This window comes from Mirounga angustirostris, unplaced genomic scaffold, assembly GCF_029215605.1.
Source record: "Mirounga angustirostris isolate CCGP_5_RB_7025 unplaced genomic scaffold, mMirAng1.0.hap1 SCAF_17, whole genome shotgun sequence".
Taxonomy (NCBI): Eukaryota; Metazoa; Chordata; class Mammalia; order Carnivora; family Phocidae; genus Mirounga; species Mirounga angustirostris.
In genome coordinates this window covers 10,389,975-10,403,622 of record NW_026991725.1, presented here as the reverse complement: position 1 = coordinate 10,403,622, position 13,648 = coordinate 10,389,975, and the positions used below count along the sequence as shown (strand labels likewise).

Here is a 13,648-nt window from a genome sequence, read left to right as displayed (position 1 = left end):
TAGAGAAAAACAATAGTTGTTTATTAGAGATATGTACCTTTTATAGAGGGCTTACTATGGGCCGCCACCACGGTGCATTATTTATATGGATTTTGGTATTTAATCTTCACAATAACTGTAGGAGGTAGATACTGTTTCTCATACCCACTTTACAGAGGGGGACACAGGCTTATAAAGACAAAATAATTGGGGAGCCTAGCTGGCTGAGTCAGAAGAGCATATAACTCTTGATCTCAGGGTCATGGGTTCGAGCTCCACATTGGGTGTAGAAATTACTTAAATAAATAAAATGGGTGCCTGGGTGGCTCAGTCGTTACTTAAATAAATAAAATGGGTGCCTGGGTGGCTCAGTCGGTTAAGTGTCCAACTCTTGATTTTGGCTCAGGTCATGATCTCGGGGTCATGGGATCAAGCCTTGTGTCAGGCTTCGTGATCAGTGGGGAGTCTACTTGAGATTTTCTCTCTCTCCCTCAACTCTTGCATGCATTTTTTCTCTCTCTCTCTCTAAAATAATTACATATTAAAAAAAAACCCCTTAAAACAAAATTTAAAAAAAGATAAAATAATTTGCTTAGCATTACAAAGCTAGGATGTGGTAGAATTGAGTACATTGCATTGTCTTCTCTGCATCTTGTCCTTTTGAATTATTTTCTGATCCATATGCCGCTTTTGTTTGTTCATAGGGAGTCCTCAAGCTTTGGTGTATGTGTTGGCCAGTTCTGACATCTCCTTGAAGGAGTGCTGCATTGAGGAAGATCAAAACAAGATTGTTTGCAAATTTTAGGGAATGGACCGTTTGGGTTCCTTTAGCAGTAAGTATAGTGGGAACAAGACCCAGGTGAATATTAACAGCAGACTCAAGTGGAAGTTGATCAAAGAAGAAAAATAAGCACTTTGAAGTTAAGCCCTGCGAATCTGATCCTAAAGGAATAAGAGTTATCAAATCAAAATAAAATTAACCAATACTTATTGATTGCCCACTAAACACATGACACAATCATATCACCCTAGGTCTTGTAAGAAAACTATGCTCAGGCATATGATTAACCTGCAATTAGACTTAAGAAAGCACTTGGATTTCTCTTTAGAACCAGTAATATATTTTAGATGCCTTGATAAAAAATGTCAGTGGTAGAATAAAAGACATGCTTCTCTTCCCCCTTCCCTTTTAGGGGGAACTTGTGTTCTAAGAGTGAACCACAGTATAATAATAATGCAGAAAATTATGGTGTGTGTGTGAAATAAATTCAGGCACCCCCAGCTATGGAGAAAAAAATACACTGCCTTTTCTTTGTTTCTGATGATAAGAGATTTGGCAGAAATAGAAATTCTATTGTTAGATGTTAGTAGTGTCCCAATGAGAAGAAACAGAAAGGCACTTTTGAGGTATTGTTTCCTTTTCAGCAATTTCTTAAAGGACCTCTTATTTACTCTCTCATCACACCTATATATATATAAATTTAGGACAGAATGAAGGCTTCAAACACATCTAGTTCAAATCTCTCATTTTACACATGGAGAAAACCTAAATGAATTTTCCTGATGCTGGAAGTGTAAACTGAAACCACTCCCGTTCCCTTTTTAAAATACTAAAAAAATAAATAAAATATTTTTAAACTTTTTATTTGGAATAATTTCAAACTTACAGGAAAGTTGGAAGAATAAGAATCATACAAAGAATCCACATACACTGTTAACTTCTTACTCCATTTGCATGTGTTCTCTTTGTTTCTCTGTAAATATACATTATATACACCGTATGTAATATATACACTATAAGTAATATATATTTATATACTATACTATGTATAGGTAGATATAGATACCCCCCCCTTTTTTTTCAGAATCATTTAAGGGTAAGGGACATATCATAGCCCTTTACCCGTAAGCACTTTAGTGTTTATTTCCTAAGAATAGGGATATTCTATTACATAACTTCAGTAGGGTTATCAACTAGTAAATTTAACATCCATAAAATATTTTTATCCAATCTACCATCTAGTTCATTCAGTTTTGTAAGCTGACTCAACAGTGTCCTTTATGGTATTTTTTTCCTTCTAATGACACAGGAATCGGTCTTACATTAATGCTATGTTTCTTTAGCCTCCTTTAAACTGAAACATTTCCATAGCATTTATCTTTAGTGACATTCACGCTTTTGAAGAAGCCAGGCCCTTCCTCCCTCCCCTTTTTTAAAATTGAGGTTTCTTGTTTTGGGTTTGTTTGTTCTTGCTCTACACCTCTTTGGTGATAATGATTTTGAAAACCCAGTCATAGTGTCTGTTTGAGTTCTCCAATGTATAATTTGTATTTTTCCCTTGGGTATAAAAACAACCCATAGGGAGACACTTTGACACCATAAAGTATCCCACTCCTCATCAAAATTTCTCCCTAGACTTAACATCCATTATGATTTTTCCTTGATCCAGTCTTCACTATCATGCAAAATGATTTTTTTCAAATCCAGCACTCTCCACATTTGGTAGTTAGCACTGACATAATTATATAATATATGTAATTATACAACTATATATTACATGTAATATGTAATGATACATATTATATGATTTCTTGATTATATAATCAAGAGACCTATCTCGCTTATTTCACTGACCTATTTATTGTAAGTGGACACGCGAATTCCTGTTTTTTTCAAGGATTTATAATTCATTATCATACTTAATTATTTTGGCTCTCAGATTGTCCCAGTTTGACCCTTGTGAGCTCCTTCGTTCTGGCTCCTACATCCTTAATAACACCCATCACTTTTTTGAGCATCTCCTTACCTTTTGCCTACATGTTGCAGGTGCATCTTGTATCTTCCCTGCCCCAGCCCTGGAATCAGCCACTTCTCCGAGGAGCCCTGGTTCCTTTTAAAGAGGACTGATATTAGAGACCAAGATCTGGTCATTGCTACTAGCATGTTTTGTATCTTGGCTCATAGGCCCACAGAGCTATGAAATATATGTGCATGTATGCTATATACATATACACCAACATACATACATACTTACCCATACATACACTTTTAAGAAATCACGAGTTCCCATTGATACCTCCAAGTCATCTGCATAAGCTTTTTTCTTGTTTTCCCCCATTCCTTATTTGTGTGTCCTTTCCTCAGTGAGAACCTTGACACCCAACATCAGCACATTTACTCATTTGCTCAGTCTTCTAATACATCCAAAATTATGTCAGAGTTGCTTTTCACATACCACTGCATAAAACAGACCTCCTTCAACAAGTTCAGGATTTGTTAGCATCACCCAAGACTGAAGGTATATTGTTAAATGTCCGTAAGTTACTTAGATTTTTTTTTCCTTTTCAGTGTGGTTACAGTGTTCTTTTGAAATATTATTAGGTTCATCTGTTCATACTGCTTTTAGTTTTCCCTTTTTATATTTCCTACTTCAGTTTTTTAAATTTGAGGAACGTAAGTACACTTCCAGAAGTCAAAACTATACAAAAATATATATTTGGAGAATTGTTGCTCCTTCCTATGTCTCTTCCACTCCACTCCATTCCATTCCCCCTCCCCAACCCCTTGTAGGTATCCAACTTCATTGTTCTCTAGTTTAGCTGTCCTGTATTTCTTTTTGCAAAGATAAGCAGACATACATAATATTTGGGGTTTTTCCCCTCATTTTGTACAGGAAAGATAGCATGCTATGTGTGCTTTTTTTGAAGTTTGGTTTTTTTCACTTAATAGAATCTTCTGGAAATACTGTTTTAGTTTGTAAAGGTTGTTCTCATTCTTTTTTTTTATAGTTGCATAGTACTCCATTGTGTGGGTACTCCATAGTTTGTTCAACCAGTCTCCAGCATTTGGATAACTAGGTAGTAGTTTGTAATTCCAAATAATGTTCTAATGTATTCCCATCAGCAGCTTATGAGAATGCCTATTTTTCCACATTCTTACTAAGAAAGTATTATCAAGCTTTTGAATTTTTGTCAGTCTGATGGGTGAGAAGTTATATCTCAGTCTAGCTCTCTCTTATGAGTGAAGTTGAGTGTCTTTCCATATGTTTAAGGACCATTTTTTTGTCTTTCTCTTTTTTTTCTAATTATCTCTTCATTTTTTTTGCAATAGGATTTTTGTTCTTTTTTCCCCTCAATTTTTAAAAGTTCTTTGTATATTGGGGATTTTAGTCCTTTATCTATAATAGGTTTTCAAATATTTTCTTCTAGCTTATTTGCCTTTTTATCTTGCGTACGGTGTTTTTTGCCAAGGAAGTTTTTTGTTTGTGTTGTTTAGGTAGTCAAATTTATTAACCTTTCATTGCCTTTGGATTTTGAATGATGGTAAAAAAGCCTTTCCTTACTCTTAGGTTATAGAAAAGTTCTAAAATATTTTTGTGAAGGATAGTTTGGCTATGTGTATCAAAAACCCTCTGTATGCTCAACAGTTCTAGTTCTAGAAAAATATATATTCTGAGGAACACAACAGCATTCTTCAAAATAGTGAAAAATTGGAAATAACATAAATGTCCACCAGTAGAGAACGCCTTAGATCAGCTGTTTTCAACCTTACAAGATCCCATGTTTTCTTTTTATAACATTTTTAGAGCCCATTTGCTCTTTGGAAATGAAATACATAGATAGCATAACACATCTACACCCATGATGTCAAAGAAACAGAAATAATAATGCCCTAACTATAATACAAAGGATAAGCAAAAGAGAAAAATGAACTAATGTATGTATCTCAATATGTTTAGACACGATTTCAGTAGGAGACATAATGACTTAAGTAGTCAGATGCTTGCACCCATATGTTGAATCACTGTGAATCTTACAACTACAAAAGCACAGTGATTCATTTGTGTTGTATTAGTGACTCAGAAATCCCACAAGCTTGAATAACTCTTGGTAAAGTTCCGAACAAAACAAGATATAATCTCCTGTAGAAGTACATGTAGTTGCCTTCCTGGAAAATTAAATATATATTAAAACTGTCAAAAACATTTTGTTTTATAGGTAACATGGAACTAGGTTCTAGGTCATGTAATTATGAACAGGTTTGTCACCAACTTTGAATGTCTGGTAGAATATTTGAAAGTTGTACAGGACACAGGTCACTTCTTTGTTGTGCAGGAATGTCTTGAGCCTTGTACAATATCTAGCATCCCTGGTCCTCACCTGCTAAATGCCAGTAGTGCTCTTTAGTTATTGTGGCAGGAAAAAAAAAAAAGCTTTTCCTCACATTTTCAAAATGCCTTCCTAGGGGGCAGTTGAAAACTATTAGGTTAGATGATTGACACAGAATCATTTAAGGGTAAGGGACATATATCATAGGTTAGATGATTGACACAATGGAATATTATTCATCCATTAAAAAGAACAAGGAAGATGTAAGCATACTATCATGAAAGATGTTGACAGTATATTGTCAAGTGAGAAAAAAGCCTACAAAACATCCTGTAAAGCATCATTTTTGTTAAAATATATGCACACGCATACATTGAAGAAAGCCTGGAACTCAGAATGTTAATAAAGGATGACTTTATGCTTTTGTTGTCTAAAATTTTTAAAACTACAAACTGGGTTACTTTTACAAAATAATTACTTCTTGATGTAAGGGTTTAAAAGCTCTTTACTTCAGTCAGTAACTGATTTTTTTTTTTCCTGAGGAAAGAAAAACAAGCTTATATCATTAAAATGATGTGAGGAAGAAGTCATTTGGTAAAAATTGTCATCTGACACTTAATATACAACAATATTTGTTCTTCCATGTCAAAATTTGAAATGGGAGAAGTGGCATAGTTGCTGTTATATATATTTATTTTGAAGCTATTGTCAGAAGGATTATGTTTCTTTCCCCTGTTATTTTCTTCCAGGTCTTCATTTAGAAACAAATGAACAATAATCATCACTTGAAGGAGGGAAAGGTGCCTTGAAGAGTGTTTCTTGGGCTTTAGGAAGGAAAATGCTATTACAGAATGTGAGAAATCCTGCCTCAGGCTAAGCAGATTAAATTCTTTCATCTACCTTCAAAGCCTGTGTTTTCTTAGACCCCTACTGCTCAGCACCGAAAACGACTCTGCCAGGTTGCCCTGACTCTAGAGAGGCAGAATTTAGGGCAACCAGGGACACACATAATCTGCTTTTTTATCACTTTAGACAGTTTAGATTGTAGTTCTTGCCTTAATATTTCAGAGACAATACAGTACGGTCATTGGAACTAGAAGAAGGTGAGCTGTGCTCTGCTTACCATGGGAGAAAGGGAGCTTTCCTGGGTTTAAATCTTAACTCAGATGTAAAGTAGTATATCACAAAACAGATACTTAAAGGAGTTTTTCACCCCAACTTCTTACTATGAAAATTTGCAAACTTACAGAAAAGTTGAAAGAGCAGTACGGTTGGCCACTCCCTACATTCAACAATCATTAACATTTTGTCAGATTTGCTTTATCTAAAAATATGTATGTGTGTTGTGTAAGTATGTGACATTTTCTCTCCTGGAAAAATAACTAGGAGGGAAAGCTTATGCTGGTAAATTTCTCTAGGGGTCATATCTGCTTAAATGCTGTTTATAGTAGTAGATACTACTATAGGAAGGAACAAAGCTGCCTTCAGAGAAAAAGGAACGTGATTTTTGATTTTTCTTATTTAGAATGAGCTCATCTTGTCTCCAAGACGAGCTGAGTCTTCCACACAGCTCACCACCTGTGTAGTTGTTTGCAGATTTTCACCTTGCACTTTGGTAATCATAACATGTTTTGAAGCTGATAGATTGTCCTTTTTGTTCTAGATGATCCCTCTGATAAGCCACCTTGCCGCAGCTGCTCCTCCTACCTCATGGAGCCTTATATCAAGTGTGCTGAATGTGGGCCACCTCCTTTTTTCCTCTGCTTACAGGTAACTCATTAAGGAGAGGCTTGCCTCTCCTGGCCTAGTTTTATGGATATAGTAAATTCAGAGATGACTATCAAAGACTCAGAAGAACCATACCTTGTTAAATCTATTCCTTCTACTTGGTCTTCCATTACGCATTTTACCAGTGAAAAGTTGGGGAACAGAGCAGATGGATGACACAGACTGTTGAATATTCTGCATCTCTATATCAACCTAATGCTCAACACTGTTTTTGCCAGTAGGTTTAAAGTATTGGGACTACAGGGGTGCCTGGGTGGCTCAGTCAGAGGCTCAGACCTCTCTCTGCCTTCAGGTTGGGTCATGATCTCAGAGCCCTGGGATCGAGCCCCACATCGGGCTCCCTGCTCGGTGGGGAGCCTGTTTCTCCCTTTCCCACTCCTCCTGCCTGTGTTCTCTCTCTCTCTGTGTCAAATAAATAAAAACCTTCAAAAAAAAAAAAAAGTATTGGGACTATAGGAAACAGAATTGGAGGATTATTCCTTTTGATAGCACCTATGATGCTGTTATTGAAGCGTGATCTTTGGGCAGGTGACAAACGGAACAAATCATTCTGTGGATGATGATAGTAATAATACTAATTACAAGTGCTTCCTTTGTTGTTGGGCACTCTTTTGAGTAATTTACGTGAATTAACCTTTAGTTCATCACTATAACCCTATGAAGTAGGTATGATTAGCATCCCCATTTTATAGAGGAAACTCAGGCAAAGAGAGTTTAAGTAATTTGCTCAAGGTCACACAGCAAATACCATATGTTATTGGATCCAAGATGCTATTGATTATAAGAAGCATCCCAATTTTAGAAATGATAAATGGCTGATGGAAGTTGTAATATACTTTTTATTATAAGATGAATCCTCATTTTGGAGTTTTAAAATAAAAAAATACCTGTCTTAGAATTGCCTAAAATTTTTAACTTAGAAACTTTAGGTTTGGAGCCAGGATTCAAATTTACTCAGTCTGATTCCAGGGCTTATGCTCTTATCAAAAGAGGCGAAGTCCTCGGAAAAAGTCTTCTTTTCAGATTATTTTTTCCTCTGTGAGGGCCACTGAAGAGCTGTGATCAGGTATGTAACCATCCTCTTGCGGCTGCAGACAAGATTAAATGAATTCTTAAAAACTCATAGTAAGAGTAGAGCACCCCCAAACCATCTTTTATCCTATAAGAAAGCATTTCAAAAAGTAGCTTTTTGGTAACTTACTTTTCCTTTCTTTTGCAGTGTTTCACTCGAGGATTTGAGTACAAGAAACATCAGAGTGATCATACTTATGAGATCATGGTAATGGTGAAGTTGCAGGGAATTTCCATTCATTTGTCAAGTGTTGTACTGGGGATTTCTGTTTTTCTTCATCTCCAAGTATCTCCTTCCCTTTTCTTTCCTCCTCTTCTTTTTTTAAATCTTTTTTTTTTTTTTAAGATTTTATTTATTTATTTGAGAGAGAGAATGAGAGACAGAAAGCATGAGAGGGAAGAGGGCAGAGGGAGAAGCAGACCCCCTGCTGAGCAGGGAGCCTGATGTGGGACTCGATCCCGGGACTCCAGGATCATGACCTGAGCCAAAGGCAGTCGCTTAACCAACTGAGCCACCCAGGCGCCCTCCTCCTCTTCTGAATTAGGTAATCATTTCCTAGTAAGTGTTTTAGGGTTTTATGGATCTACTAAGGCATTTAAGTCTAAAAATCATTTTATACTCTGATTTTTGTTTCAAACTTGGAAGGAATTTGAGGGGCGCCTGGCTGGCTCAGTCAGAAAAGTGTGTGACTCTTGACTTCAGGGTTATGAGTTCAAGCCCCATGTTGGGGGTAGAGTTTACTTTAAAAAATTCTAAAGATTAAAAAAAAAAAGTACTTTGAGATTTACTGATGTAAGGATAAGAGGTACACTGCGTTTTAGGTTCACTGATAAACATATAGTAAATGTGTTGTTGCTGTTTTGGGGCTAATGATCTTACTATGTGGTTCATGTGGGCAGTGGTGAAGTTTACGTCTGGCACTCCCTCCTCCTACCTTGGGGAGATTAGTTAACCCTCTGAGAGTGAAGTTATAAAATGAACATTGAGTGAATGATATGACAGACTGGCTTATAGGCCAGAATAAAACTTGGCTGGGACCTGATTGATTATATTGCCACCTCTAAAGAAGGAATGAGAGGCAGACGTTGGGAGTGTCCCTTTCAAGCTCTAGCCAGAGGAGTGGGCACTCTGATAAGCCAAAATGAATATCTGGTCTGTTTGGCAGGTGTATACATCTTCGTCAAGATAGTTTTGTCAGTTATCAGAAAATAACAATTCACCAAGTAGTTTTCTTACATTTGGCCTCCCATTCAGTTTTTTTGGTTTCTTGTTTTTGTTTTTTTTTACAGGAAAGAATACTGGCTGGGCATCTTAACAGTAATAATTTCACATTGTGAATTAATCCATTTATACTTGTATTAGTTTTCTGTTGCTTCTATACCAAATTATCAAAAATTAAGTGGTGTAAGATAACACAAATTTATTGTCTCACAATTTTGTAGGTCAGAAGACCATTAGGCTCACCTGGTTTGCTGCAGATTCCATAATGTCAAAATGAAGGTGTTGCTAGCCTGGGCTTTTATCTAGAGGCCCTGGGAGAGAGTCTGCTTCCAATCTGCTGCTATTCTCATTCAGGTTGAAGAATTCTCCACCTTGAGGTTGTAGGACTGGTGCCACTCTTCCCTTATTGGCTGTTGGCCAGGGCTTGCTCTCAGCCTCTTGAGACCTCCCTTTCCCCATGTTCAAAGCTAGCAGTGTCCAGGAGTTCTTGAAGGTGATTGATAAAAAATGCCTGGAGTCTTTTTGACCTCTCCTGCTTCCTCTGTGCTGAATCTCCTGCCTCCCTTCTTTTTTTCTTTTCTTTTTTTTCTTTAAGACTTTATTCATTTATTTGATAGAGCACAAGCAGTGGGGAGCGGCAGGCAGAGTGAGAGGGAGAAGCAGACTCCCTGCTGAGCAGGGAATCCGATTTGGGGCTCAGTCCCAGGACCGTGAGACCACGACCTGAGCCTAAGGCAGACACTTAACCTATTGAGCCACCCAGGTGCACCCCTTCTTCTTCTTTAAAGGAGATTTTATTGGAGCTCCTGGGTGGCTCAGTCGTCTTAAGTGTCTGCCTTCGCAGATCATGATCCCAGGGTCCTGGGATCCAGCCCCATATCGGGGCTCTCTTCTCAGCGGGGAGTCTGCTTCTCCCTCTCCCTCTGCCTACTTGTGCTTTCTCTCTTTGTGTCAAATAAATAAATAATCTTTAAAAAAATAAACTAAAGGAAATTTTATTTAAGTAATCTCTACACCCAACATGGGGCTCAAACTCATGACCCTGAGATCAAGAGTCACATGTTCTTCTGACTAAGCCAGTCAAATGCCCCTCTCTTACCTCCCTCTTCTACTTTTAAAGGCTTGTGTGATTACGTTAGACCCACCCAAATTATCTACGCTGCTCTCCCTATTTTAAGGTCAGCTGATTAGTGCCTTAATCCCATCAGCAGAGTCCCCTCACAGCAATATCTAGTTACTATTTGATTGAATAATCAGGGGACAGGAATCTTGGGGGGAGAGGGGGGTGCATCTTTGGAATTCTGCCTACCATAGTGCCATAATGTATCTACCTCAGTCTCTTTAAAAAGTTTAGAAAGGGGGCGCCTGGGTGGCTCAGTCGTTGAGCGTCTGCCTTCAGCTCAGGTCATGATCCCAGGGTCCTGGGATCGAGCTCCGCATCGGGCTCCCTGCTCGCTGGGAAGCCTGCTTCTCCCTCTCCTGCTCCCCCTTCTTGTGTTACCTCTCTCGCTATCTCTCTCTCTGTTGAAAAATAAATTAAAAAAATCTTAAAAAAAAAAAAAGTTTAGAAAGGGTGAATTAGCATTTCTGAGTCTGATTATTTGTGGGGTCCTGTTTAAGATGAGTTTCTGGGCCTATAATGCTGAGAGTCAGATCCTGGTCCATAATTAAAGAAAATGCTCCTTACTAAGAGTTCTTGGCAGCCAACTGACTAGCCTTCCCCAACTTCTGTCTAAACACCTTCAGTCTTAAAGTTTCTCCACTAGTTATAAGATTTGGAATAAGATATTTTTATATTAGACTTTATTTTATTTTTTTTAAAGATTTTATTTATTTATTTGACAGAGACACAGCGAGAGAGGGAACACAAGCAGGGGGAGTGGGAGAGGGAAAAGCAGGCTTCCCACCGAGCAGGGAGCCCGATGTGGGGCTTGATCCCAGGACCCTGGGATCATGACGTGAGCTGAAGGCAGACGCTTAACGACTGAGCCACCCAGGTGCCCCTAGACTTTATTTTATAGAGCAATTATAGGTTTGCAGCGAAATTGAATAGAAAGTACAGAGATTTCCCCTATATCTTCTGCCCGAACACATGCATAGTCTCTCCCATTAACAACATCCCCCACGAAAGTGGTACATTTATACTATAACTGATGAACCTACATTGACACCTCATTATCATCCAGAGTTCACATTTACATCAGAATTGATTCTTGGTGTTACACATTCTGTAGGTTTATACAAATATATAATGTCATGTATCCACCATTATAGTATCTTACAGAGTAGTTTCATGGCCCTAAAAATCCTCTGTGCCTTGCCTGTTCATCCATCTCCCCCCCTGCCCCCGACCCCCAACCTCTGGCAACTACTGATCTTTTTACAGTCCCCATAGTTTTGCTTTTCCCAGAATGTCATATAATTGGAGTCATGCAGTATGTAATCTTTTCACATTTGCTTCTTTCACTTGGTAATATTTATTTAAGTTTTCTCCATGTCTTTTCATGGCTTTTGATTGGTCATTTCTTTTAGCAGTAAATAATATTCCATTGTTTGGACATACCACAGTTTATCCATCCACCTACTGAAAGACATCTTGCTTGCTTCCAAGTTTTGGCAATTATGAATAAAGCTGTTATAAACATCCATGTGCAGGTGTTTCTGTGGACATAAGTTTTCAGCTCCTTTGGGTAAATACTAAGGAGTGCAATTGCTGATCACGTGATAAGGTTGTTTAGTTCTGTAAGAAACTGCCAAACTTGTCTTCCAAAGTGGCTATACCATTTTGCATTTCCCACCAGCACTGACATCAGTGTTCTGCATCTTGGCGATTCTGATAGACGTATAGTGGCATCTCTTGTTTTAATTGACATTTCTCTGATAAGATATGATGTGAAACGTCTTTTCATATGAATAACTTTTTTTTCTCTTGTCAACTGCAAAATAAATGAAGGGTTGGGGAAATGTGGTCAAAGTATCCATGACTTTGAGTTCATTTCACCAACATAGCAGATCTTCAGAAAACTGGTTTATTCTTTCCAAATTCACACAAACATGCCTAGAACCAGAACACAGATTTTTTCCTTTAAATTGTTTCCACAGTTCCTTATGGGATAATTCAATATAGGCTGGGTAGATTGATGGTTATCCACTGTAGGAAAACTGAGCTGTGTTCTATCTGTTCTGGGCACCATGCCTTCCGCATAATGCTGAAGGCACTAAGTTTCACTCCAAGGCAATTAAGTCTTCTGATTACATCATCCTTTTCTCACATATTCAACACCCATACAAACACATTTCGGAATTTTGTCCTTTACTTTGGGGAGTTTTGGGGGGTTACTGATACTCTCTTTTTTCCTGCCAATCTTATCTATTCCCAGATAAGGAAAAGAAGAATCTTTCCTTCTGTAGGAATGATGACCAAATTTTGGCTTTCTAGACATGAAGCCACTAGAAACTTGATTTTTTTTTTTTTTTTTTTTTTTTGCATATGAAGCCACAGAAAACTTTAAATGGGTTTTCGTACTTTTGTCATCTCATAGCACTGTATTTTTGGAAGTTACTCATGCTGTGGTGGGTGGTGCATTAATCAGGATTTCTGAGCTCTATGCCTATTTTTGTCTTATAATTCTTAGAACCTTGAACAAGTCAAGGCACCTCTTTCTGCCACACCCAGTGATTTTAAAACTTTAGTGCCTAAGAATTACCTGGGAGCTTCTTAAAATTGTAGATTCCTAGGCCCTACTCTTAAAGATTCTGGTTAGGGACGCCTGGGTGGCTCAGTCGTTGAGCGTCTGCCTTCGGCTCAGGTCATGATCCCAGGGTCCTGGGATCGAGCCCCACATCGGGCTCCCTGCTCTGCAGGAGGCCTGCTTCTCCCTCTCCCACTCCTCCTGCTTGTGTTCCCTCTCGCTGTGTCTCTCTCTGTCAAACAAATAAATAAAATCTTAAAAAAAAAAAAAAAAGATTCTGGTTAGTAAGGCTGAGATTGGGTCCAGGAATTGAATAACACTGATTCAACTTTAAGAAAAACTCCCTTATGCCCATTTATTTTTTGGTGTAGAAAGTCTTTCTTGTTTATCTCACAGTAAAGTTGGTGAGGACTAATTAATTTCCTAAAGTAGTTTTAGAAATAACATAAGCTCTTCAACTATGAGTTTTCATATTTATATGTATTTGTGCTATTTGCCAGATTATTATGAATATAGACAGAGACAATATATGACATAGACTTCTCTTTTGGATCTCATGGTACCTCATATGCTGGGCCTATTCATAGTATGTACTCAGGTAAAAATGTGTTGCTTATTAGCAGTGTAATTTCATAAATCACAGATTTTTTTTTTTTTTGGTCATCAACAAAAGGTATAACAATTTTTTTTTAAAGGTTTTATTTATTTATTTGACAGAGAGAGACACAGTGAGAGAGGGAACACAAGCAGGGGGAGTGAGAGAGGGAGAAGCAGGCTCCCCGCAGAG

At 37.8% G+C, this 13,648-nt stretch overlaps 1 protein-coding gene across 8 annotated transcripts in view; it reads left to right on the top strand.

Moving 5' to 3' along the window:
- Positions 1–13,648, top strand: part of TADA2A (transcriptional adaptor 2A) — a 49,372-nt gene that overhangs the window by 2,230 nt on the left and 33,494 nt on the right. For 4 of the 8 annotated variants that reach the window (XM_045889335.3, XM_045889334.3, XM_045889336.3 and 1 more), the window contains 3 exons: positions 684–812; positions 6,752–6,858; positions 8,096–8,155. In XM_045889335.3, coding sequence (XP_045745291.1) covers positions 788–812; positions 6,752–6,858; positions 8,096–8,155 — 192 coding nt within the window. In that variant the 5' untranslated portion in view covers positions 684–787. Of the gene's footprint in view, positions 1–683; positions 813–5,837; positions 5,942–6,751; positions 6,859–8,095; positions 8,156–13,648 lie in introns of those variants that run through there. The other 4 variants (XM_064582811.1, XM_064582810.1, XM_064582812.1 and 1 more) reach the window with 4 other exon arrangements.